A 25027-nucleotide genomic window follows, 5' to 3' on the forward strand; every position below is an offset into this window, starting at 1 on the left:
CTGCAGTTACAGAGGGGGAGGGACGTTAGCTTTTACACGATTTTATCGATGATTTATGCGTTTATTTAATGTTTATACAAAATGGTACAACATAAAAACACACATTGAAACAAGTTATTGTATATTAACACTGAATGGAAGAGGGGATCCGTCTTTTTGGTACTATTAACGCCCAACATTTAGATTAGTACAATCCGTTATGGCCAAAGACTTCATTTCCCAGAGTTCCAGCTGTTTGTTCCCCATGTTCTGGTTGGGCCCAGCCTGTAATGTTTCATGTTTAGTTTGAACAATATGTAGTAGTAGCATGTAGTTTGTATTCTTTTGTCTTTTGAGTTGATTATGAACTTCTACCCTAACACCTTTTTTAAATAAAACTGGGCAACAAGTTGAAAATAATATATAGCCAGTTTACATTTGAGCTACTTGTTGATTGAAATCCCAATTCCTCCCTTGTCCTGCAGGGGGCAGACTAATCGAGCCAATTCAAACTGTTATCCAAAAGTTATACATGGCTACTGAATTGTATGCATCTTTTGGACAGACCAGAGAACTACATTGTTTGACTTGATGAAGGTTGAAATATTTTAATTTCAAGCTGAATTAATCTTGTTTTCAGCGTGGCATTAGTTACTCCTAATAAATGCATTGAGTGTATTCCAGGCCGAGAGGATAAATCTGTACAACATCCTTCTTTGACTTTGTTCTTGGAAGGAGAACAACAACACAGACCTTATACAGCAAATGCTTGTCCTAGTTTGTTATTAATTATAGTTCTTGAGATTGCATTTCTTTATTTTGGTATTATGTATGTCACATCTGAGTGATACAGTATGGAGTATCTGGGGCCTGGGCTATGTTCTGTAGTGTGCTGTATATTTCTTCAGGAGTTCTTATGATTTATTATACGTCTACAATATATTTGGGGAACCCCTCGAGGGCAAAGTTATCTCCACACATTAAAGTTCACATATTTGTTTCAAATATTGTCTAAAATCCTTTGACATAAGTGTGTCTGACTCGATACCAAAGGTCAACGTCTTTGGGCTGAAAAATTTGAGTTTGCTCCACTGACGATGAGGCGCTCACCTCGTGGAGCCTTCAGATGCTAAACTGAGCTGACAAACCAAATTAATTTCATATTCTAGCACTGCTAACAGGTATGACCCAGAATTTGAACATAACTTGTCAGAAATAATTGACACACAGCAAATGTAATGGTAAAACAATCTGATCAATGATGACATGTATAGCCGCATGTCATAATTTCAGCGCTGGTTGTCTTGGTGGTGCCCAGCAAACAATGTGGGCTTCGTAAATAATTGGACAGCCTTCTGGGGAAAACCTGGTCTGATTAAGAGAGACGGCATTCATCCTACTTTGGAAGGTGCAGATCTCATTTCGGCAAACATTTCAGGGCTTTGTGGACGTAATCCATGACAAACTGGAGTTGAGACCAGGAGGAGGAGTCGCAGTCTTACACGCTTCTCTGCGCTCTCTCCTAGGCAGTCATCCATAGAAATCCCGAACTCAATAAAATACCCAATATTAGCGGTGTGTGTGTCTGCCCAAGGACAATTTAAGGTAAAACCTAATAGAGGTGTCATACATAATAACTTAATAAAAGTAAATGTAACAACTACTACAGTGCAACAAAACAGGAAGATTAAATGTGGTCTCTTAAACATAAGATCTCTAGCATCTAAAGCAATATTGGTAAATGATTTAATATCGGATTATAATATTGATATATGCTGTCTCACTGAAACTTGGTTGAGACATGAAGAATATGTCAGCATAAATGAGGCCACTCCACCCAGCCATTTCAACACTCATATTGCTCGTGGCACGGGCCGAGGAGGTGGAGTTGCAGCAATCTTTGACTCAAGTTTACTTATCAATACTAAACCAAAATTAAATTATACCTCCTTTGAAAGCCTCGTTTTTAGTCTTACGCATCCGACCTGGAAAACTTTGCCGCCAATCTGATTTGTTACAGTGTATTGTGCACCAGGTCCTTATTCAGAATTCTTATCAGAATTCTCTGAGTTTTTATCCACTTTGGTACTTAAAACAGATAAAATAATTATCGTAGGTGACTTTAATATTCATGTTGACAATGATAAAAATAGCCTTACTGTTGAATTTAACTCTATATTAGATTATGTTGGTTTCTGTCAGAGTGTAAATAAACCAACCCACTGCTATAATCACTCTCTCGACCTTGTTCTGACTTATGGTATTGAAATTGAGCAACTATTAGTTGAACCGCATAATCCTGCTTTATCCGACCATTTCTTAGTAACTTTTGAAGTACTGTTACTAGACTACAAAGCATTAGTCAAAAGCTCTTGCAGCAGCAACCTATCTGTTAGTGCTATAGCCAAATTTAAGGAAGAGATTCCACCAATACTTAACTCGATAGCATGTCTGCATGTAGGGGAGGAAACTTATACAAAATGTACACCACCCCAAATTGATCATGTTGTTGATAGTGCTACAGATGCGCTGTGAATAAAATTAGACTCTGTTGCTCCTTTGAAAAAGAAGAAAATAAAACAACATAGATTAGCTCCATGGCATAATGCCGAAACCCGCAAAAATAAAGCAAAAGTCTAGACAACTTGAAAGGATATGGCGTTCCACTAAACTTGAAGAATCTCGTTTAATTTGGCATATTACTCTCAATGAATATAAGAAAGCACTGCGTAAAGCGAGAGCAGCCTACTACTCTTCATTAATAGATGAGAATGAGAATAATGCAAGATTTCTTTTCAACACTGTAGCCAGGCTGACAGAGAGCCACAGCTTGATTGAGCCTTCTATTCCCATAGCACTCAGTAGTAATGATTTGATGTGCTTTTTTAACGATAAAATTGTTACTCTCAGAAACAAAATTAATGACCTCTTGCCTTTGACCAGTATAGTGTTATCAACAGCTCCCGGAAACGTAAGTTCTAATATTACACTAGATAGTAAACTAGAATGCTTTTCAGCCATAAACCTTGAACAATTAAATTCAATGATTCTCTCTTCTAAACCATCAACGTGCATGTTAGACCCAATTCCAACTAAGCTGTTGAAGGAAGTTTTTCCATTAATTAGCACTTCTTTATTAAATATTATGAATATGTCTTTATTATCAGGCTATGCTCCACAATCATTCAAAGTAGCAGTGATAAAACCGCTTCTTAGAAAGCGCAACCTCGATCCAGAGGTTTTAGCCAACTATAGATCTATTTCTAATCTTCCGTTCCTCTCAAAAATTCTTGAGAAAGCGGTCGCAAAACAGTTGTGTGATTACTTAAAAAACAATGATTTATTTGAAGATTTTCAGTCTGGCTTTAGAACACATCATAGCACAGAGACAGCTCTGGTTAAAGTCACAAATGCCATTCTAATAGCCTCAGACAAGGGACTTGTCTCAATTCTTATTTTGCTCGATCTCAGTGCTGCATTTGATTCTATCGACCATGATATCCTATTGCAAAGACTAGAGCACTTAGTTGGCATACAGGGAACTGCTTTAGGCTGGTTTAGGTCCTATTTATCTGAACGCTCTCAGTTTGTACGTGTTAACGATGAATCTTCCACGCAAACCAAAGTTAGCCATGGAGTGCCACAGGGCTCAGTGCTCGGACCTATTTTGTTCACATTATATATGCTTCCGTTAGGCAATATTATAAGGAATCATTCTGTAAACTTTCATTGTTATGCAGATACTCAACTATATTTATCAATCAAGCCTGATGAAATTAATCATCTAAATAAAATTCAAGACTGCCTTAAGGACTTAAAAACGTGGATGACCTTAAACTTGTTGATGTTAAAGACGACCAAAACTGAAGTTATTGTACTTGGCCCGAAGAATCTACGAAACAAATTATCTAAAGATATACTAACTATGGATGGCATTAATTTGGCCTCCAGTGAGACTGTAAGGAATCTTGGTGTTATATTTGATCAGGATTTATCCTTTAACACCCACATAAAATCAATTTCAAGGACCGCCTACTTCCATCTACGTAACATTGCAAAAATCAGGCATTTCTTTCCTCAAAACGATGCAGAGAAACTAGTCCATGCATTTGTTACTTCTAGGCTGGATTATTGTAACTCTTTATTATCAGGGAGTACCAACAAGTCAGTCAAGTCGCTTCAGCTGATTCAAAATGCTGCAGCTCGTGTACTAACCAGAGTTAGGAAAAGGGACCACATTACTCCTGTTCTGGCTGCCTTACACTGACTCCCTATAGAACACAGGATATAATTTTAAATTATTCTTCTCGCCTACAAAGCCCTTAATGGGCAGGCGCCATCTTACCTTAAAGAACTCATTATACCCTACTGTCCTACTAGGGCATTGCGTTCCAAGAATGCAGGGTTGTTGGTTGTACCTAGAGTCTCTAAAAGTACAATGGGAGCCAGAGCCTTTTCTTATCAAGCTCCACATTTGTGGAATCAGCTTCCAGTTTGTGTTCGGGCGGCAGACACCCTATCCGTTTTTAAGATTGTGCTTAAGACCTTCCTTTTTGATAAAGCGTATAGTTAGGGCTGATTAGATACAGCCCCTAGTTTTGCTGATATAGGCTTAGTTTGTCGGGGGACATCTTACTTCTTCCTTCTCTCTGTCTATACCTGTGTACTCTCATGTTCCGATTAACCCAGCTTCCCCAAATTTCTTTCTTTTTGGTGTCTATATACGCTGGGAACCGGAGTCATGGATGATCCTGCGGTCCTGTGTCCTGGATCGCGAGCCCTGGATCGCGAGTCGTGGCTGTGGTCCTGGATCATCGGTCCTGGATGGATATCCTCGTGGATTCATCTTCCTATTATACACACATGCATTTCCAAACATTTGGACTACCTATGTTGCAAATGTATTATCTTTTCAATTTACACACGGCATCTATTGCACGTCTGTCCGTCCTGGGAGAGGGATCCCTCCTATGTTGCTCTCCCTGAGGTTTCTCCCATTTTTCCCTTTAAACTGTGGGTTTTCTCCGGAAGTTTTTCCTTGTACGATGTGAGGGTCTTAGGACAGAGGGTGTCGTATTGTCATACTGATATTCTGTACACACTGTGAAGACCACTGAGACAAATGTAACATTTGTGATATTGGGCTATATAAATAAACATTGATTTATTGATTGATTGAATGTCTCATTTTTACACAGAGAAGAGACAAATTGTATACCCCTGACATCAAATATGAATGGTTTGCTTTTGTCGTTTTGCGTTTTTTAGGAAAGAAAATTACACTCAAGTGCCTATCCTGTGTCTCAGCCTCAAGAATAATACATGATTTTTTGTATTGGGTGACATTCCTCTTTTTAACAATGAATTGTCTTGCAGCAGTGATAAGGATATGGAAAACATGAAAACTACTGAGTCAAAAATATATGAGGGAGAAGACTAACACTGATCTTGCTTGGAGCAACATGAAAACAAAGATATGCCTTCTAAAAGGAGAAGTGAAAGAGGCAACAAATACTTCAATTGGAAATAAAGCAACACAAAATAGGTTAAAACGAAAACAAAGAGATGCAAAAAAAGAAATAACCACGAACAACACAGACTTGAAGCGACTTAAAAAAAGATCCCACAAATCACAATGAGACATACAATGGAGCATCAAGACACAAAACAAGCACACATGAAGACGTATTTGGATCTCTGTTGTCTTTTATGCGATGAAACTTAATCTCTTCTAGGTTTTGGACTATAGGTTGGACAAAAAAATACATTTTAAGAAGTCATCATTTATCGATTCATCAATTATTTTCATCAATAATGAAAATAATTGACTGGCAGCCCTATAGTTACAATCACTGATTACATCTGTAGTAGCTTGTGTAGACGAAAGACGAAGGCTTGAATAGGCTCCATGAGCTCTGTGGGGATAAACACTGTCGTGTTTTTACTTTATACAACATCCTCTCCACAAAATTGAGAGGAGTGATCAAACAGGCAACGCAAAGCTTGGTTTATATGCAAAAACAGCCATGTGTTTGATAAATAAGCCATTAGCCAGGAGGCGTAGGTATCCAAACCTTTTGTTAACCTGTGGTTTAGGACTACCTTAGGGGAAGCCCAATGCTAAAGTGATGATGGTAACTTGATAACAATAGAGAGGTTTGCTTTTAATTATTTTTCAAGCCAGTGGGATACCATGTTTCACACTGAGGGACACAGGTTAAATTGTACTCTTTGTGAGGAGCTAAGCTGTACACAAATTCTCCTGAAAATTAATCACATGCACTAGCTCCAGAGGAGTATTCTGTTGGGAACAATTTCACTTGTTCACTTCCACATTCACACCTGCTAACAGTCTGGCCTATTTGTACGTCATTGGTCATAAACAAGCTCCAGTGGAACAGAATAAATATACATTTGTCTATTGTCTTGATGATTGAGGTTAAGCATTGATCCTGAATGGTTGAGATAGGTTGTCGGTCGCAACAGTTTCTGACAGGTTTTGCAGATATAAGGTTTTGCAGACACAACCTCCTTTTAGTCATGACCCACCTCGCTCGCCTTTTAGTAACCACATCCTCTTTGTTTTGTCCCCAAGGAAGTGACACATTTTGCCCCAGGTGGTGTTCTAGCTTTTTGACAGTCACAATCTACACCAACAATCTGTGCCGGAACATTAGAAGTGCTCAAACCCTTCAAGTATACCACTATGAAAATACTCTAAATTACAAGTCAAAGTCCAACAATACCATATTGAAATATTTGAAGTTAAAATGCACACTAAGCACCAGAATGGCCAACTTGAAATGGGAATTATTGATGGAGTGGCTTATTTATTCACTGTTAGGTAGTTTAATCTACAACAACGTTCATATTCAAACAGTGGTTGACTATAAGCATACTATCAAATACTGTAATATCAATTGTATGGTACCTTATGCCTCTAAATATCCCTCGACAAGCTAAAATGTTAAAAATGATATCAGAATCAGAAACTGGTTTATTGCCAGGTAGGTGCTTGAGGAATACGAGGAATTTGACTTGATGTCATGGTGCATACTGCATACATAAAATATAAAACAAAAACTCTCCATATAAAACAAAACATCTAATATAAAACAAAAAATCTTTAAGGACACTGTAATAAAATAAAGTTAGATAGCAATAAAATAAAGCTGGAATTTACAGCGAAATAGAATGTAGTGAATTATAGATATGTGCAGTAAGCAGTATTTGAACATTGTGTGCATTAATGTAATGCATATAGAGACTACGTTGTGGCTGAGGTAAAGTGTCAGTGAGTGGGGGGGCCGGGCCTTGTTTAAGAGGCCGGTAGCGGAGGGGAAGAAACTTTTCAGGTAACGAGAGGTCCTGAGGGAGCGCAGCCTCCTGCCAGAGGGGAGGGCGGTGAACAGTTTGTGTCCAGGGTGGGAGGGGTCGGCCACTATCTTCCCGCCTCAGGGTCCTGGAGGTGTGCAGGTCGTGGAGGGATGGCAGATTACAGCCGATCACCTTCTCTGCAGAGCGGATGACCCGCTGCAGCCTGCCCTTATCCTTGTCTGTGGCTGCGGCGTACCATATGGTGATGGAGGAGGTGAGGATGGACTCCATGATGGAGGCGTAGAAGTTCACCATCATTGCCTTAGGCAGGTTACATTTTTTCAGCTGCCTCAGAAAGAACATCCTCTGCTGTGCTTTTTTGATGAGGTAGTAGTCTAATTTTACTTTAATACTTTAAGTATGTTTTGCTGTTAATACTTTAGGCTACATTAAATATGCAATGCTCTTGTTAGAGAGCTGCAATTCTACTTTTTAATTAGTAAAAACACATTAATTCCAGCACTGTATTTTTCTATTTGGTTTATTTAGCAGATGCTTTCATCCAAAAATATTACCTTCAAAGCAGTGAGAATACAAACAAAGGCTAAAACACAGGCTTAGCAGACAGTAACATTAATTGTATGACTTGAATTTAGGTCATTGGCTGTTTGTTTTATCTCCGTCCTTACTGCCATCTTTGTGAATGAATGGAGATAGTCATTCATTCACCTGAGAGGAGGAGAGAGAGAGAGGGAGAGATAGAGAGGGAGAGAGAGAGGGAGAGAGAGAGGGGAGAGAGAAAGAGAGGAGAGAGAGAGAGCAGATGTGAGACAGCAGCTCTTCACTCGCAAGTTTTTAGCTCGCAGGGGAATATGGGGATTCATCTATTTTAAGCGTTGACAGGGCAGCCTACATTTCTATACCGGGGCTATAACGAAGAAGCAAGTATTTAAGAGGCTCCGGAGGAACACATAACCTGGATTTGCGACAACATTACCATCCTGCGATGAGGGAAATAAAGAAGGCAAATAAGACAATGGAAATGTGTAGCAAGGCGCTGACGGGACGACAGGAGAAAATCATACTACTCATCTTATATCTTCATCTGTGGAACAAGCCTGTGGTGAGTGTTTATTCTTTAATACATTCTTCAGATTTGGCAACAAGTAATATAATTCATGAGGTGACTTTAAAAGTGACTTTAACCTGCTAATTGGGAACAATCTACTTAATTAAAACCTAATGACATATTGATTGCATTGCTATCACCGGTATTATTCTCTGTCCTTTTCCGACTCTAAGGAGCACGCACACGCACACACACACACACACACACACACACACACACACACACACACACACACACACACACACACACACACACACACACACACACACACACACACACACACACACACACACACACACACACACACACACACACACACACACACACACACACACACACACACACACACACACACACACACACACACACACACACACACACACACACACACACACACACACACACACACACTATTGAACAGCAAATGTCCTCATTAAGCCGCAGGCGGTAATTAGTGTTGATCAACGTCAAGGCTCGCGACCTGCACCCATCACCACCTGTCTTGGTATAAATCAAAGCGATCAAATCAAAGGAAAAAGGTTCCAGATGTTGTGCAAGGTTTGAGCATTCATTTGCAAATTAATAAGAAGATGTTTGGAATTCTTTTATTTTGGTGGCAAAATGTCAACTAAAAGACATTTAATTTGTAACGCAAATAAAACCTTTTGAGAGGCTTTAAAAAAAAAAAATCTAATTTTTTGAAGGGGACATGTAAAACACATTACTTTAAACAACTGACACAAATAGCAAGTTATTTATAGGCGTGTCTCTTGATTGTGTGTTTGTTTAATAGACTGTTTCCAGTGTGTTTCCTCCAACGCTGCACCCACTCAGCAACGAGCAAAGAGCATCGACCTGTGATGCATGTCTGCCTCAGGCTATATCTGATAAATTAAGTTGTCTGGTATTTTCAGGCTGAAGCAATTCATCCGGACTGCGCCATCATCTCCCAGCACCTGAAGGCTCGGGAGGTTTGCAGTCAGACGAGGAGGAGCGAAGCGCAGAACCAGAGCAACCAGAGCGACCAAAGCGGTGGGTTCATGTGTGATGTTCCGAGAGAGAGAGCCTGGACTGCGAAGGGGTTTATTAAACAGGATTGTGCTCTGAAGTAAAAAAGGAAGAAGAGTTTTGAGATGAAAGCAGCATTTCATATACTCTCAGGAAGGATAATTATGTGGGGAAACTTTCTGTGGGATGCCAGTTGGTTGTTAGTTTTACTTTGGTGGCATGTTATTTGGTGTCTTTATCATTGTATACAGACTACCCAGTTTTGCAAGGACAAGTAAATGTACACGAGTACAGTACTTAACTCCATACAAGTACTTCACTTTCTGCTAGCCTATACTTCTCCCATCTCAGAAGGGAAACGTTTGACTTTTTACTCCATTACATTATCTGGCAGCAGGTATTTCTTACATAAAATAAAATATATGATATTATACAGTTCTGTATACTGCTAGTATAATAAATAAATATCCCGAAATGGGCTACACATCATACATTTAATAACACTTGGAAATAAGACATTCTGCATAACGATGAATACTGTAACTTTTTATACTTTTAGTAGGCTATATTTTGATATTAATACTCACCTGAAGAATCCCAAAAAGGTAATAAATCTGTGTTTATATCACTTTTTATGGCTTCAGAAAAGTCATGCTGCGCCGTTGTATTGAAGGTGGAGTATTGGGTGGTGAAATGTTAACTGCAACTGCAATAGAAATAGCAGCAGAGAAGAATTGTTGAATATAAAAAGACACAATAGGAAATGAAGTAGACTAGCACACAATGTTTGAGTTATTTGTACAGTAAAGTATTGTCATTTGGGTTTAGGCCTACTTTATAGCTCTGCTACATTTTTGGGAAATCCTTTACACTTTTTACCACACTCCAATTAGTTCACAGCTCTAGTTATAGTTCCTTCAATAAGAATAATTTCTAATTAAAATATGATGAAATAATGTAATAACACAACACTGGCAGAACACATTTTGCTCATTTTATTTTGCTGAGCTTTGCTATACTTTGGTTCTTTTTCCCAAATTAAGAAAAAAAAACCCTTGCTGAATTGAGTTTTTTCATACTGTGCTATTGCTACTTTAACTTTTTTCTTTTGTAATTGACCTGAAAGCTTCTTCTACCTGTCAGGGGTCTTGAAAAGGAGCTTGACTAAAATCTGTAATTGGTGCAGGTGTGATTAACCCCTGTAATATCCATCATGCTGCTATAATACCGACACTGATATCGGCGGCTTCACTGAAGCCCAGCTCTTCTCCTCTTGCCCCAGAACAACAACGCTCTGGCAATACCCCTCCGCGAGAGTGATCAACTCGAACATTTCCAGACTAATTTGATCTTAATTACTCGTGATGACTGTGAACGCAAAGTCGTCATCCACTGCTCATTACCCAGATAAATGTCTGCGGATGAATTTCACTGTCGTAATAGGAATGTTTGGCCGTCCATCAGTGTGATGCCGGCCATGCAGGTGACATGCAATCATGCAAAGCCTGAGAGAGTCATGCTGAGATGAAATTTCACCTGAAATAATGACTCCCGGTGGTAATGGGCTCAACTAAACCTCATGCACGCTCTGAAACCTGCTGCCGTTGCCCATCAATCCGCCACCTACTGTACTGTGCTCCTTTGATACATTTGGTTTAGTTTAGGGTTGCAGCAAAGAACTATCAAATAGCATGTTGAACAGCTTCTCAATCAAATCAAATCAAGTTTTATTTATATAGCACATTTATAAACGATGTTTGGTCGAGCCAAAGTGCTGTACATATAATAAAAAATAACCTACAGTAAAGACACTTTACAGCGAATACAACAGCACAGATTGTTCAGAATATCAGTATGAGAAAACGACACCCTCTGTCCTTAGACCCTCACATCGTACAAGGAAACACTTCTGGAGAAAACCCACAGTTTAAGGGGAACATGGGAGAAACCTCAGGGAGAGCAACAGAGGAGGGATCCCTCTCCCAGGACGGACAGACGTGCAATAGATGCCGTGTGTAAATCGAAGAGATAATACAGTTTACAGCGTAGGTAGACCAAAATGTGTCTGTAATAAGAAGATGAATCCACGAGGATGTCAACAGTCCTGTGGGAGCCATCAAGGAAGCAGCATGACGAGACCCAGGCAGGACCGCAGAGACAGGCCCAGCCACGACCCGAAGTCCACGACTTAATCCAGAACTTCAGGATAGGGGATCAATGAAGCTTAATATGCATAAAAGGTTAGCAAAATTGAGAAAAAACACCAGTCAGGAAGGTTAGTGCTACATAAAAGCCTCATGTTTGAGAATCCTCGACCAGCAAATGCCTAAATGTGTCTCTAGAAATGTTGAGTTGATGGTTGGTTTGTCCACGACACTGGTCCAGACTGACATGACTCAATGACTGTTAGCCATGACATTTTGTTAAGAAGATTAATCATTGTAACCTTGACTTTTCATCTATTGCCCACCATGAGGTTGGCTCTTTGAAGTAAAGTCTGTCCTTACCATTGGATGGATTGACATGAATTGATCCAAATTCTCTATTTGATCATATTGAAAGCAAAAGTATGAAGGAATCAAATGTATATAAAAAAGGACACCCAAATGCACATTAAATAACCTTTAAAGCATTACATCTCTCTGAGAAGTCAACTTATTGCTTGCTGCTTAATACATTGAATTTAGTCATTAAAATGAAAATGTATTTAGATTTTTTTTCTCCCACTGTGGAAGAAGAAGATTCAACTTATTGTTATTACGTAGTAGGTACTATGTAACGAAACGGTTTCTCTGCATTGACCCATCCTAGCAGTGGGCTGCCATTATGCACGGCGCCCGGGGAGCAGTGTAGGGAACGGTGCCTTGCTCAGGGACACCTAGGTAGCACTTGGTCTTTCCGGGACTTGAACTGGTGACCTTCCAGTTGCCAAGCGAAAGAAAGTCCTCATTAATAATCGTAAAAGGGGGGAATGGGTGTTAAAGTGACTAAATGTATAGTCTATCGAGCTGCCTGTGGATAAAGGGCCAAAAATAGAGCCCTGCCCAGTGGGAGAGACAACCTTTCGTCGATGTGGAAGGAAATGTGAAATTACTAGTAATCAACCTATTGACGTGAGTGCTAATTAAGGACTCTGACAGATCACCTCACATTATGGGTTTCCACCAATAGTTCAAAATCCCCCCTGTATTTAAACAACAGTACGTTTCTATCATGGTTTTGATGCACTCACGGTAGCAATTGTAGCGAGGATGAATCAGGACAAATGTTTTTTTTAAATAAATAATTGAGCCTCTTTCTTTGTTTTCTTCCTCAAGTCAGGCTATAAATGAAATCTTTTCATAATCTTCACATCACTCTCAGTGTCTGCATGACTCAAATCAAGAGACCTGAATTCAAGCATCGGGAGCAGGAACTCTCTTGTGGGAATATTATTCCACCACTTGACAGACAGTGAAACTGTTGTTCGCACTTATAAGCAATCTCATCCGTATAAGAGCAATTTAACAAACAGCTTGAAGCCATCAACCTAGATATAAACTTATGTTCAGACAGTGAAAAAAAGCTGACCCGCACAAAAGGCTTGTGTCTTCAGCTATGCCGCTCTGTGAGGCTGCTAACATCAGCATGATTGAAACCTAGCACTCTTTCTCATTACAGCACACATGGTAAGCAGGTAAACTGTTGACCATCTCTCAGTTTAGCATGTGAGCATGCGAAAATTGGCTAAATTGCATCCACCACAAGGTACAACCAGCGCTAATGGGTATCTCATTGATTTTTAATGTATTTTGTAATGAAATAGGACAAAGGGAACTCAACAGACCCACACATTTTCCTCGTTTCTGGCAGAGTAGATGCTAAATCAGCATTTTGATTCAGTCTAAATTGTAGATAATACAAACACTAGCTTTTTACAGAATTTCTGAAATGTTCATATCAAGGAGGGTAAAAAATCGGGAGCTTTCGTTCCAAAACTGAACAGCAAGGGCTGCATACTTACATACATACTGCAATTGTGTCAGAATATGCTGTCCTACCCCATCCCGGTTCTTAACCCTCAGTTTGTATCAACTCTCCATGAAGGCAAATGTATCACGTTTGCATAATCGACACTGTAACCACTACGGATCCTGTCTATATATGGAGCATGCTGTGTGGGTGGCTTGGGTGTCAACTGATGGGAAATGCTGCAACATTCCAGTACGTTATGGAGCTTTGGTGTGTCACACTTTGGCCCAATTCCTAGGCCACCTTTACATCAGACCATTTTCATAAACTACAACTTCCTCCTCTGCTGCTTTGTTGTCTTCAATACTGCCAGATCAATTTCAATTTCAGGTTCCTTTCCTGTCCTTTAGTGCTTTAATTGCAGCTGGGTCTTCACAAATAGCACTTCTGTTTGGATTTGATTGTTCTACCCACCAAAGTGCCCATCTCTCATGAAAACAGACACATTATAGATATTGCTGTTTTATCTCTTGAATAGATGCCTTTACAATTCGGATTAAACCCATCTGTGTTAACCTGAAGATGATTTCTCCCACATATGATATACTTAAGAAGGTGTTTCCCCTCCAAACAATTCTGAAATAAAGAGAGCAGCATCCAATTCTGGCAAAAAAAACAACATAATTTTGGAGAGTAAAATCTCTTAATCCTTAATACCAATTACTCTAACACAAACATTTAGTCACTCTATAAAGACACTCTATGTAACCCCAACATACTGTGTATGTTCTACCTTGCAACCACATCCATTATTTCCAAGCATGTACTTTGCTGCCAATCTCATTCTTCTGATCCACAATGGATTTGAACAAGACGCACTTGACGTGGGCTTAGTGTGGGTGGGAGCCCATAAACAGAGAGAGGGGGAAACAAATGCATCTATATATTTAGCATGCTTAGTGTGTGGCCACAGCAAGATTTTGAAGTAAGCCCTCTTACGATGAAAGGGATTAACCTTTTTCACAGCAGATATTTTTTGCTTTTTAATACCAAGAGAAGCACAGGTGAGTTGACCAGGAAGTGAATGATGGATCACGTACATGCTTTTCCTTCCATAACATGTCCAAAAGTCTTAGAAGATATACATAGCTCCAGATTTGTCTTGTCTTTCTACTAAAATGTCTTATGTGGTACCAAATAAAGTGTTAATATACATATTTAATAATTTTTATTTCACACTGCTCTGCCCCACAGTCAACATATGTATTTCTTAAGATATGACATAATAATGCCAACATTATGTTGTTTTTTTCTGAGACAAAGTGGAAAACGCAGAAATACATTTGTCAAGTTTTTTTTCTTGTTCAGCAAAGCTTTTTGCCCTCATAGATTTTGGGCAGGAGTCTAGTTGTGATAGCACAGCACACTTCGGTTAATTGTCAAAACACAGCATATAAACAATGTGGTTCCAATAAAAACATTTACAACTACTTACAATAAAATCATACTCTAGATACTACATACTCCTTGATTTCTAGAGTCTAGAAATATCACGATATAAGTTGATAGTCAACATTTAAATATTGTATACTGGGTGCCTTTTTAATCATAAAAAGTATAGTAGACGTCATTACAAAGTATGCTAAAATCACCCATCTACAGTGCAAACATTTACAATTTAAATATAACTAATATGTGTATAATTTAAGCTTTAGGAGGATATGCTTATTGATATTTGTTAAATGCAATAGTTTTTATGTCATGGATGAAAAAGCAAGCTAGTATATTATTAAGTAACAACAAATCCTGTAAATAAAGAAGTGTAATATAAAAGTTATGGTGGGTTTTGTTAGCTTAAGTCACCTGCTGTGTTCATGGCACCAACCCTTGAGACACAAACTCATTGAGAAAGAACGCAATGAAAAGACAGACCTGAAACTGGAATGCTTTTTGACTCCTGGATCCTCAGCTTCGGGAATATCAGTCTGATTCAGCCTGGCAGCTATGGAGATGCTGACGTGATGTATAATACTCTAAGGTCCGCCGCGAGTAATTACACTCTCGCTGCATAGAGTTATGTTAGTGTTGACCTCATATTTGTATCAAACATCTCATTGGATGCAAGTGATTGTTTTTTTATGAGATAGAGAGACACAGGGGAAGGAGTGGATAATGGATTAGATCCAATGGATTTGTACAAATAAAAAATAAGGCAGAGAGAGCAAATGGATATTCAGCACATTGATTGCTGCCTTAAAGTCCGGGCCGTGCCTTATAACAATGTCAGCAGCCCATCGGATGGCTAAATGCACATCCAATGGGCTTTAATGTTAAAAGAGGTCTTTATTTTTCTCATACTGCCTGTGCTGCAGCACCTCTTTTCACCCTCTGTCTGAAACCAGAGCCCCGTCTGCTCTGATTGGTTAGCTGACCGGCTCTGTTGTGAGTGCTCAACTGTTTAGAGATGTCTCGCCCCTTAGCCTATCACGTACAATGTGTTGGAGCGCTAGCCAATAGAAGCGCAAGTGTTACATAGTGATTTCACAATGTTATGGAAGTAAACAAAAGGAGTCCAACAGAGGCATTTCAGGCAGAGGGGGAGAGTCTGGGAGAGAAACTCCCTCTGGAGAGAACTTTGAGATGTGTGCCTTTGTAGACCATTTACGTGCACAAAAACCTATATCACACTAACAGTCTCTGTCTCTGTCTCTTTTGTGATGTGTTGTTGTGTTAAGCTGGTCAAGATTTCTTTGCTAAATTTCGCAGATAAAATAACATATTTGTGATTGCATGAGAAGGCGTATGTAACCACAAAGTCAGGTCAGGTGTACTATACTCTGTGTGTGGGCGCATTTGTGCTGATTAAGGTCTCTGAGGAGGGTTGAAAATGTTCAAGCCTAATCTCAATAACTGTAACAGCAAAGAGTCTGCGATGCAGTGAAGACTCATCATTCTTGATGACCTTTTCGAATTCATAGAGACAGGAACCCTGTAGGAAGCTATGGCATTTGACTGATGCATCAATACAACTGAATCCTCTTTTCCTTACTGATATGTGGTTCAATTAACATGCACACAATAATGTTTCCATACTATAAGAGAAGTGTCTTTTAAAGCCGCTTATGTGAATGCATAAACTGGCTTCTCCTTATTATATGATGAAAATACTATTTTCATCATTTCATTATTACTTTGATAATCCAGAGGTTGTCCTGGAGTGCACTTGCATTACAGCAATCACAAACAAGACATGTATCATGCTAACAGCTTTGTACAGCTTAGAGCAGTTGTTTGTGCTCGATCTGCGATTTACGGAGGCCTGCTCGTCGCGAAGAGACGGAGCGGCTCCACCTGTTGCTGCGATCTGCGATTTACGGAGGCCTGCTCCCACCTGTAGAATACGGCTGTACTGGAGAGGTTTTTACCCCAGAGTCGTCGCGGAGAGACGGAGTGGATCCACGCTTCGGGCTTGGCCTGCTTCCACCGGGCGTGTGCTGCTGTACGGAGGAGGATTTTACCACAGCTGGGGCCTGCTTTCCACCTGTCCTGGTTCTGCTGTTGCAGAGGCCTGCTTTCACCCCGGGGATACCACGGAGGGACCGGAGCGCTTCCACGCTGCTGTTTTCGCCTGTCCTTTGCTGCTGTGCTGATTTTGCTCCCGGAACATCGCGGATACTGTGTGCTGGTCTGGGAAAATGGCCCATATCGGGATTCTGCTGTGCCTGTTGACTGTTTTGCACTATGAGAAGATCTCTAGTCATTCTGAGAAGTCTACTGGATTCAGGTCTGTTCTGCCACCCGCAGTGGGCATCCCCTGCAAAGGTTCGGATGTGTTGCTCAAACAATTACCGGTTGCCTTGTCACAGTCAATCTGCTCGACAAACTATGTTTGTCTTTTTTATTTTCCTGCGATGATGGTTCTTCAGGACTGGTTCTTAAGCTCTAATCACACTCTCGCAGACTTTTCCGGTGTTTCTAAATTAGATGACAATGTATGTGTGTCGTTTAAGAGGAAAAGATGCCTGGTTTTTTTTGTTGTTATTACTGTCAGGAAATGTACAACCTAACCCTGGTCCGCCCAGTAGTAGTAGTCAGATCGCTACTCCTGCTGATTTTAAAGCTAGGTCTGGGTTGGGTTTCATCCACTTGAATGTGCGCAGTCTGTTAGGTAAACTAGATTTTGTCCGTATCTGGGCGAGCTCAACTGACACTGACGTCATTGTTTTATCAGAAACATGGCTAAACAAGTCTATGTTGGCCTCTGACATTGCCTTAAATGGTTATAATGTGTATCGTACCGACCGGCCTAATAAAGGTGGTGGCGTTGCCATTTATGTTAAGAATAAGTTCAGTGTAACCACATTAGTTTCCAAATCGATCAGTAAGCAATTTGAATTTTTAGCCTTAAATATAGAAGTGGCAAAGGGTCAACAGGTCATGGTAGTGAGTTGTTACAGACCCCCCTCAGCTGTCAAAGACTCCTTGTCTTCACTAGCAAATCTTTTATCACAACTAGACTACAAGAAAATAGTCCTACTTGGAGATTTTAACTGGGACTGGTTAACTGCAGTGTCAGAGGATTTTAAAAACCTTTGTATCTCTTTAAATGTTACTCAGATTGTGGACAGTCCTACTCGCCCTAACATTAAGTCCCCTAATTAATCCTCCCTAATTGATCTCATTCTAACTAATGTTCCCCATAAATATTCATCTGTGGGAGTATTTGCAAATGATCTGAGCGATCACTCTGTTGTAGCCACAATTAGGGACACTAATGGCGCATTTCCACTGCAGCGGGTAGCCCCGTTTAAGCGTCCTGGACCGTCCTCAAGCGGCCAGGCCAGTTTTTGGTGGCATTTCCATATAGCCTAGTACCGGCTAGCGGGTACTTTTTCTCTCTTTTTCCGGCCCCATAAAATCGTGGTTCTATCAGACCAGGCCAGGGCTGTGACGTCAACACTCGACTGCTGATTGGTCAGAGAGAATCGTCACAAGATCGCGCGCGAGATCATCCCTCGCGTCACATATATATCAAGAAGCAAGCTTGCAGCATTTTGTAAACGGAGGAGCTACAAAAATGGCAACGTCGAAGAAAAGCACACCGTGGTCGACCGAGGAGGTGACGACGTTCCTACATCTCATTGGGGATGATAAAATCCAGCGGGAGCTCGACGGAACAACGCGAAATGTGAAAGTGTTCCAGGATGTCTCTGCACAGATGTCCGAGCGCGGATTTTCGAGGACTTTCCTGCGATGTAGGGAAAACGGAACGGCTTTACTGGAGTCCCTGCAAGGTACGCTCACTTCTAACAAAGAAGTCTATTTTATCCTTACATTAATATTCGACAACCCGTGCTTTTATGGAGCCCCGAAGAGCTACATAGCTAGCTAAGGCAGATAGCCTAGGCAGATAGCCTTAGCTAGAGCTATTGTTTGCTAACACCATATGTGCCATTGTTTACGTTCAGTTTTTCTTTTCTATAGTTGTTGTTGCTATTTAGTATTGTGCTGCAGTAGTTTGTGGAATTAACAAGTCATTTTGCTGTTCTAGATGATTACATTGGGACTCGTGAGGAGGAACATTCCCGAACAACGGTTGATGGCAGTGTTCCGTCCACATCGTCATCGAATCCAGAACGGACCCCAGCCGAAGAATCGACACCGACTCAACCACCAACACCGAGTGCCATCACGACACCGCAGCGTGTGGTTCTAGGTAAGAAATAGAAATGGCAAAACGACTGGAATTGTGTTTTTGTTTTTTTAAACCGTGGATCATCCATCGTCAGTAATTAAAATAAGCTATACCACTGTGTGGAAATGCTCTGTTACAAGTAAAGTCTTAGCTAGTAAGCAGCTAGTACAGTTGTGTGTGACATCCTATCATATACATATATTTATATTCATTATCAACAGGCTGGACATAATGTAATTCACTTTCACAATCATTGTAAACATCTAGGGCCAGAACTTTCTTTAGTTCACCTTACTGTTGTTCTGTTTATACATGTTATTCTTATATCCTTGTGTGAACTGTACCTGTCCTGTGTGTTTTCCTTATTGCTAATTATTATCTTATTGTCACCCAGGCAAGAGGAAACGAGGAGGAGAGGATCGCGCCCAGCAGGAACGGCACCATGACTGGGCAGCCGACGTGGCCCGTCTCCTCCCTGATACTTCAAAAAACCTTAATAGTTATTGTACATATTATATATTTGTTATCTAGTTAATTTTTAAATGCAACATTTGTACTTCCTTGTTTATTTATTTTCTTTAAAATGTTCATTTTATATTTACAATTCCATGTATATTTATGCTGGCTGCAATACAGTTTTACATTTTTTATTTGTATTGTTTAATGGCATGCCTTTTTGATACAACATTTGTATTTGTATACTGCCATCAATAAAGTACTTCTTTGACTTATCTTATCTCTTGTTGATAATGAATGGCACCCAACATAAAAAAATCATAAACATACATGAATTTATAAAGCAATAACAAACACCATCAGTTAGGAAAAAGCCCCTTACTTTTAAGAGATTTAAAGCAAGAAATTGAGTTTGCTAGCTTGAGGTCCTCCTCTAAAACATTATTACATGTTTATTTTGTAATAGTATTAAGAATACATGATAAATACATAATACATGTAGAAATTGCTCAATTGTAATACCCTCGTTCTACTAGACTCAAACAACACATTCCTTATATATTTAAAAGACGAGAGAACAAAATAAACCTATAACCCATTCAAGCAAGCTTTTAACATGTCTAGAAGAAAGATTGAGGTTATATTTAATATTATTTTATGTTGTGGATACTTTAGTCTCCATCCATGTTTACAATTGTCCACACTATTTTACACTTGCATTTATGAATATAGTTTTGCTGTGTTTTACACTTTAGTATTTATGTTTATAGTTAGCTTTGATATTCGCTTAATTGATTAGAAAGATTTTCTTTTCATGATCTGATATTTCCTCAAATGTTATTATGGGGCAGTACTTACTGGTGCTTGAAATTCAAATATTCAATTCAGATAATATTTGTTTAAAACATTTGACAAACACATGTATATTGAAAAAAAAAAGGATTTATTTATGTTCAATACAATGAATACAATACAATGCTTGCTGTGATCACTTTCCTTCTTGCTGTGATAACAAGCCACACACCAAGAAACAAGTAAACGATCGCTTCCACATCCTCCATTGTTGTGTGTGTTTTGTGAGTTGTGTCGCATTGAAGATGACGCCACTGCAGTTTTACCCAGCGTCGCTCCGACCAAAAAGCTGATCGCCCCGCCTACACTGCGTTGCTACCCCAGGTCCTAAACTGTAATGGAAATGCGCCACGGCCTCGGCCGGCCAGCGAGGCAGCCCGAGGCCTGAGCGAGGACGCTTAGGGACGCTTAAACGGGGCTACCCCGTTGCAGTGGAAATGCGCCATAAGGTCCTAAAGGTTAAACCTCGCATTATCATTAAGAGAGACAAAAAACATTTTGTGGAGCAGGGTTTTGTGCATGACCTGTTTGATTTTGATTGGGGTAAAATTGATCTGTGTGCTGATGTGGAAACTGCATGGTCTTATTTTTATCTTGGTTTTATGGAGATCATTGATAGACATGTACCCCTGCGTAAATTTAGAGTAAAGGGACGAGACAATCCTTGGTTTTCTGCTAATCTGTCCAGTCTCCTTCATGAGAGAAACAAGGCCTGGGCAAAGGCTAGGAAATCAGGCTCAGAGGTAGAATGGCTGCGTTTTAGGCAGCTAAGGAATAGCTTCACATCGCAAATCAAAAGTGCTAAATCAAAGTACTATCTGTCAGTAACTACAAAGAATCTGAATAATCCTGGAACATTTTGGAAAGCCATTAAATCATTATCCACCGGCGATATCCGTAATGAGCTACCTCCGTGCCTTACCACAGCATCTGGCACTATATCGGACAGGGCTACTATGCTCAATTGCTTTAATGAGCATTTTGTGTCCTGCGGTTCTATGTTTGATTCTGTCACTAACTCTGCTTCTGTGAACACTACAGTATGTGACTCTGAAAAACGTGTGTTGGAAAACCCTTTTAGTTTTACCCCTTTTACTGTTGATGTTGTTCGTGAAGCTTTAACCAAGCTAGATCGTAAGAAACTTGCTGCAGCTTTTAAAGATAGCTGCAGATTTTATTGCTCCACCTCTCACTACTCTTTTTAACCTCTCCCTCAGCACTAACACAATTCCAAAATTGTGGAAGTCAGCATATGTCCTGCCTTTGCTAAAAGGAGGGGAGGCCACATTATTAAATAACTATAGGCCAATCTCTAAGTTGTCAGTTCTGGATAAGGTTCTTGAACGCCTTGTGAGTAAACAGGTAAAGGAGTTTTTATGTACAAATGACATCCTGTCTAAACATCAGTCAGGCTTCAGAAAGAAACAGAGCACCATCACTGCGACAATGAAAGTGGTGAATGATGTGGCGAGTATTTTAGATAATAAGCAGAGTTGTGCAGCTATATTTATTGACCTTTCCAAAGCATTTGACACCGTTGATCATCGCATTTTAAAGCAGAGGCTACTCAGTATTGGCATATCCAGCCTTGCAGTGGGGTGGTTTGTGAACTACCTCTCTGAAAGGTCCCAATGTGTTCATTTTGATGGACTGTCTTCTGAGTGGTTGAACATTGCAAATGGTGTACCACAAGGTTCTGTTTTAGGTCCACTTTTATTCTCCATCTACATCAACAGTTTAGGTGATAATGTGGATGAAGCTACTTTAAATTTTTATGCGGATGATACTGTGATGTACTGTGCAGGTCCCTCCATTAAAGAGGCTGGTGTTAAATTACAGGCTGTTTTTAACACTATTCAGACTCAGCTCTCTGAATTAAAGCTTCTTTTAAATGTGGATAAAACCAAGGTAATGCTCTTTTCTAAAGCTAAAAAGACACCATAGCCTGTTTTAGATATTGTAACTACGCAAGGAATAAAACTTGAAGTGGTTACCTGTTACAAATACCTTGGTATCTGGCTTGATGATTGTCTCACTTTTAAACTTCATGTCAATAACCTGCTTAAAAAGCTGAGGGTTAGGCTAGGTTTCTTCTACAGGAACAAGTCCTGTTTCTCGCTTGAGGCCAGGAAAAGGCTAGTCACTGTGACCTTTTTACCTGTGCTGGACTATGGTGATTTGATGTATATGAATGCACCTGCCAATTGCCTGGTCAAGTTAGATGCTGCGTATCACAGTGCACTGAGATTTGTGACAAACTGTAAAGCATTAACCCATCACTGTACCCTGTATGCAAGGGCTGGTTTGCTTTCACTAACTGTACGGAGGCTCAGTCACTGGTACATTTTTATATACAAAGCCATGTTAGGGAAACTTCCATCTTACATCTGCTCCCTGATCTCACGGAAAATTGTAAGTGGCTACTGCCTGAGATCGAATGCTGTGGTTTTATTAAATGTGCCAACTGCTAGGACTGTCTTAGGGAAGACAGCTTTTAGATGCGCAGCTCCTCTGTCTTGGAATAGTCTGCAAATTAAATGGAAACTGAACAATCTGGTGCCACTAAATGTTTTTAAAGCTCGGTTGGATGCTACTCAATCGGAAGCTATTGGTACCTGTTTATGTGGATAATTTTGTAAATGATGCTGGATGATGTCCTTTTGTTGTTCTATTTATGTTTTTATGTTTCATTTGGAACTACTTGAGCAGGTCTCCCTTGAAAAAGAGATCAATGATCTCAATGGGATTTATCTGTAAAAAAAAAGGTTTGAAATTAAATGAAATGCTAACGTCAACTAGCAATCACGACAATCCTTACTAAACACTACTGTAGGAGCTGCACAATTGTGTCATTCAGGATTCTGATTCATTCTGAGCAAGAACTTAAAATCTAAAACAATTCTGATGGCGAACGATCCATTAGCTGACTATAGATTTCACTCGAACCCACAAAAGTTATTAGCATTAATCCTCTGGGAACCCTGATCACAGAAAACATCATGGCGGCCAAAAGTTGTCAAGTGTCTGGCCAGGGATCCAGGCGGTGGACGTGATAGACCAACATTGCTCTCCATACACAACAAAACCCAACATTTCAACAGTCCGGGCAGTGGAGACGGAGCGAATTGGCACCAAGAGAATTATTGTTATCTTCTGAAGAAATGTGTGTGACAGTTTCAGTCTAGCAGAAGGAACTACTCAACTGATTAGTAATGTGAGCACATGAGACAGACAGGAAGCCTAAGAAAATAAATTATGCAAATGCGGTCGATACAAATCACAATTGTTTTAAAAAAATACATTAGTGGTTACATTTCCTCAAGGCCACTAAAAGGCTGCTATGAATGGGAAAGGTTGCTGGGAGTGAAACGCAAAGTTTTTTGAATAACTAAAAGGTCATCAGAATAACAATTGATCCATTATCAATGTTTGTAGACAATTCAGGTTAAATGGATGTAGTTAGGGAATAGCTATTACTGAAGGTATATAAAGTTATGCAAAATACGGTTATTGCATCCGGCTCCTCTTTAGGTTCTTGCAACCAGCAGCGTCTGTGAGCTTGTCACGGAGGTGATCTCTGGGGCCATAGATCTCGGCCTCCGTTACGGGTTGTATAACTTCATTGTTGTTGATTGTGTTCACCTGGTGCCCTGTGTTGTCTCCTCCCCCTCAGCTGTGTCTTGTTGGTTGATTAGTATGTGTGTTTTTAGGCTCTGTGTTTCCTGTTGGTGTGGGTGAGATCCTTGTTGCTGGTGACTGTGTTCACATGAGACAGTAAGATTGAGGCTGTCATGTACCACAAGGAGTAATAAATGCCCACACCGGGTTGTATTTGAACGTTCTGCCTCTGCCTCCTTGCTTGGTCGGGCCGCTCAACGGTCAGCTTCACAGAGCCAGTGGCCTTTCTTTGTATCTTTGTGATCCCTCAAAGTAGCTCCATCCAAACCTCGGCTGAGATGAGTGTCAGGTTTCTAACTTTTTAGGCGGATCAGTCTGTCTGATCAAAATCACATGGACTTCTGAGGATATTTTATGTGGAGATGTTGGCAACAGCACTGACACATTTAAAAAGCAGTGAGTGTCTCAGCTGTGATGTGATTTTCAGTACCAGATCCTAAAAGGCTCATAAGATCCCAAAACGATGTACATTTCTGATCTGTAGAGTCATGGTAATACAAAGGGTTATGAACACATGCACACATGGTCATTCATGTAGTCTTGTGAATGCTGTATGAAATTATGATTTAAATACAGAATGAACTATATGTGAATTGTTAATAAAATATATCATGATATATATATTTGTTTCTATTAATTCTAACTGGCAGTTTCATACTTATTAACATTATTAATATTTCCTTTTATATTTGATATATTATTGGTATTTATTATAACTGACTGACATTGCTGCCCCTGTGTGTGTGTGTGTGTGTGTGTGCGTGCGTGCGTGCGTGCGTGCGCGTGTGTGTGTGTGTGTGTGTGTGTGTTTGTAGGATGTAACACAGAGTGGGATGAGATCGGCTGCTGGCTGAGAGCTGATGTCGGGCAGGTGGTCAACGTCTCGTGCTCTGAGGTCTTCCAGCATTTCTCCAGCAGTCAAGGTTGGTTTTGATATCTCCAATCTTAACAAACATAGAAAA

The 25027-nt window shown here is 40.0% G+C and overlaps 1 protein-coding gene across 1 annotated transcript in view; it reads left to right on the forward strand.

The window, feature by feature from the left end:
- The first annotated feature begins 8130 nt into the window (after positions 1–8130).
- LOC117461771 (vasoactive intestinal polypeptide receptor 1-like) overlaps positions 8131–25027 on the forward strand; it is a 29913-nt gene continuing 13016 nt past the window's right edge. The window contains exons 1-3 of the mRNA XM_034103690.1: positions 8131–8419; positions 9340–9457; positions 24881–24988. Coding sequence (XP_033959581.1) covers positions 8303–8419; positions 9340–9457; positions 24881–24988 — 343 coding nt within the window. The 5' untranslated portion in view covers positions 8131–8302. The remainder of the gene's footprint in view (positions 8420–9339; positions 9458–24880; positions 24989–25027) is intronic.

This window comes from Pseudochaenichthys georgianus, chromosome 17, assembly GCF_902827115.2.
Source record: "Pseudochaenichthys georgianus chromosome 17, fPseGeo1.2, whole genome shotgun sequence".
NCBI lineage: Eukaryota > Metazoa > Chordata > Actinopteri > Perciformes > Channichthyidae > Pseudochaenichthys > Pseudochaenichthys georgianus.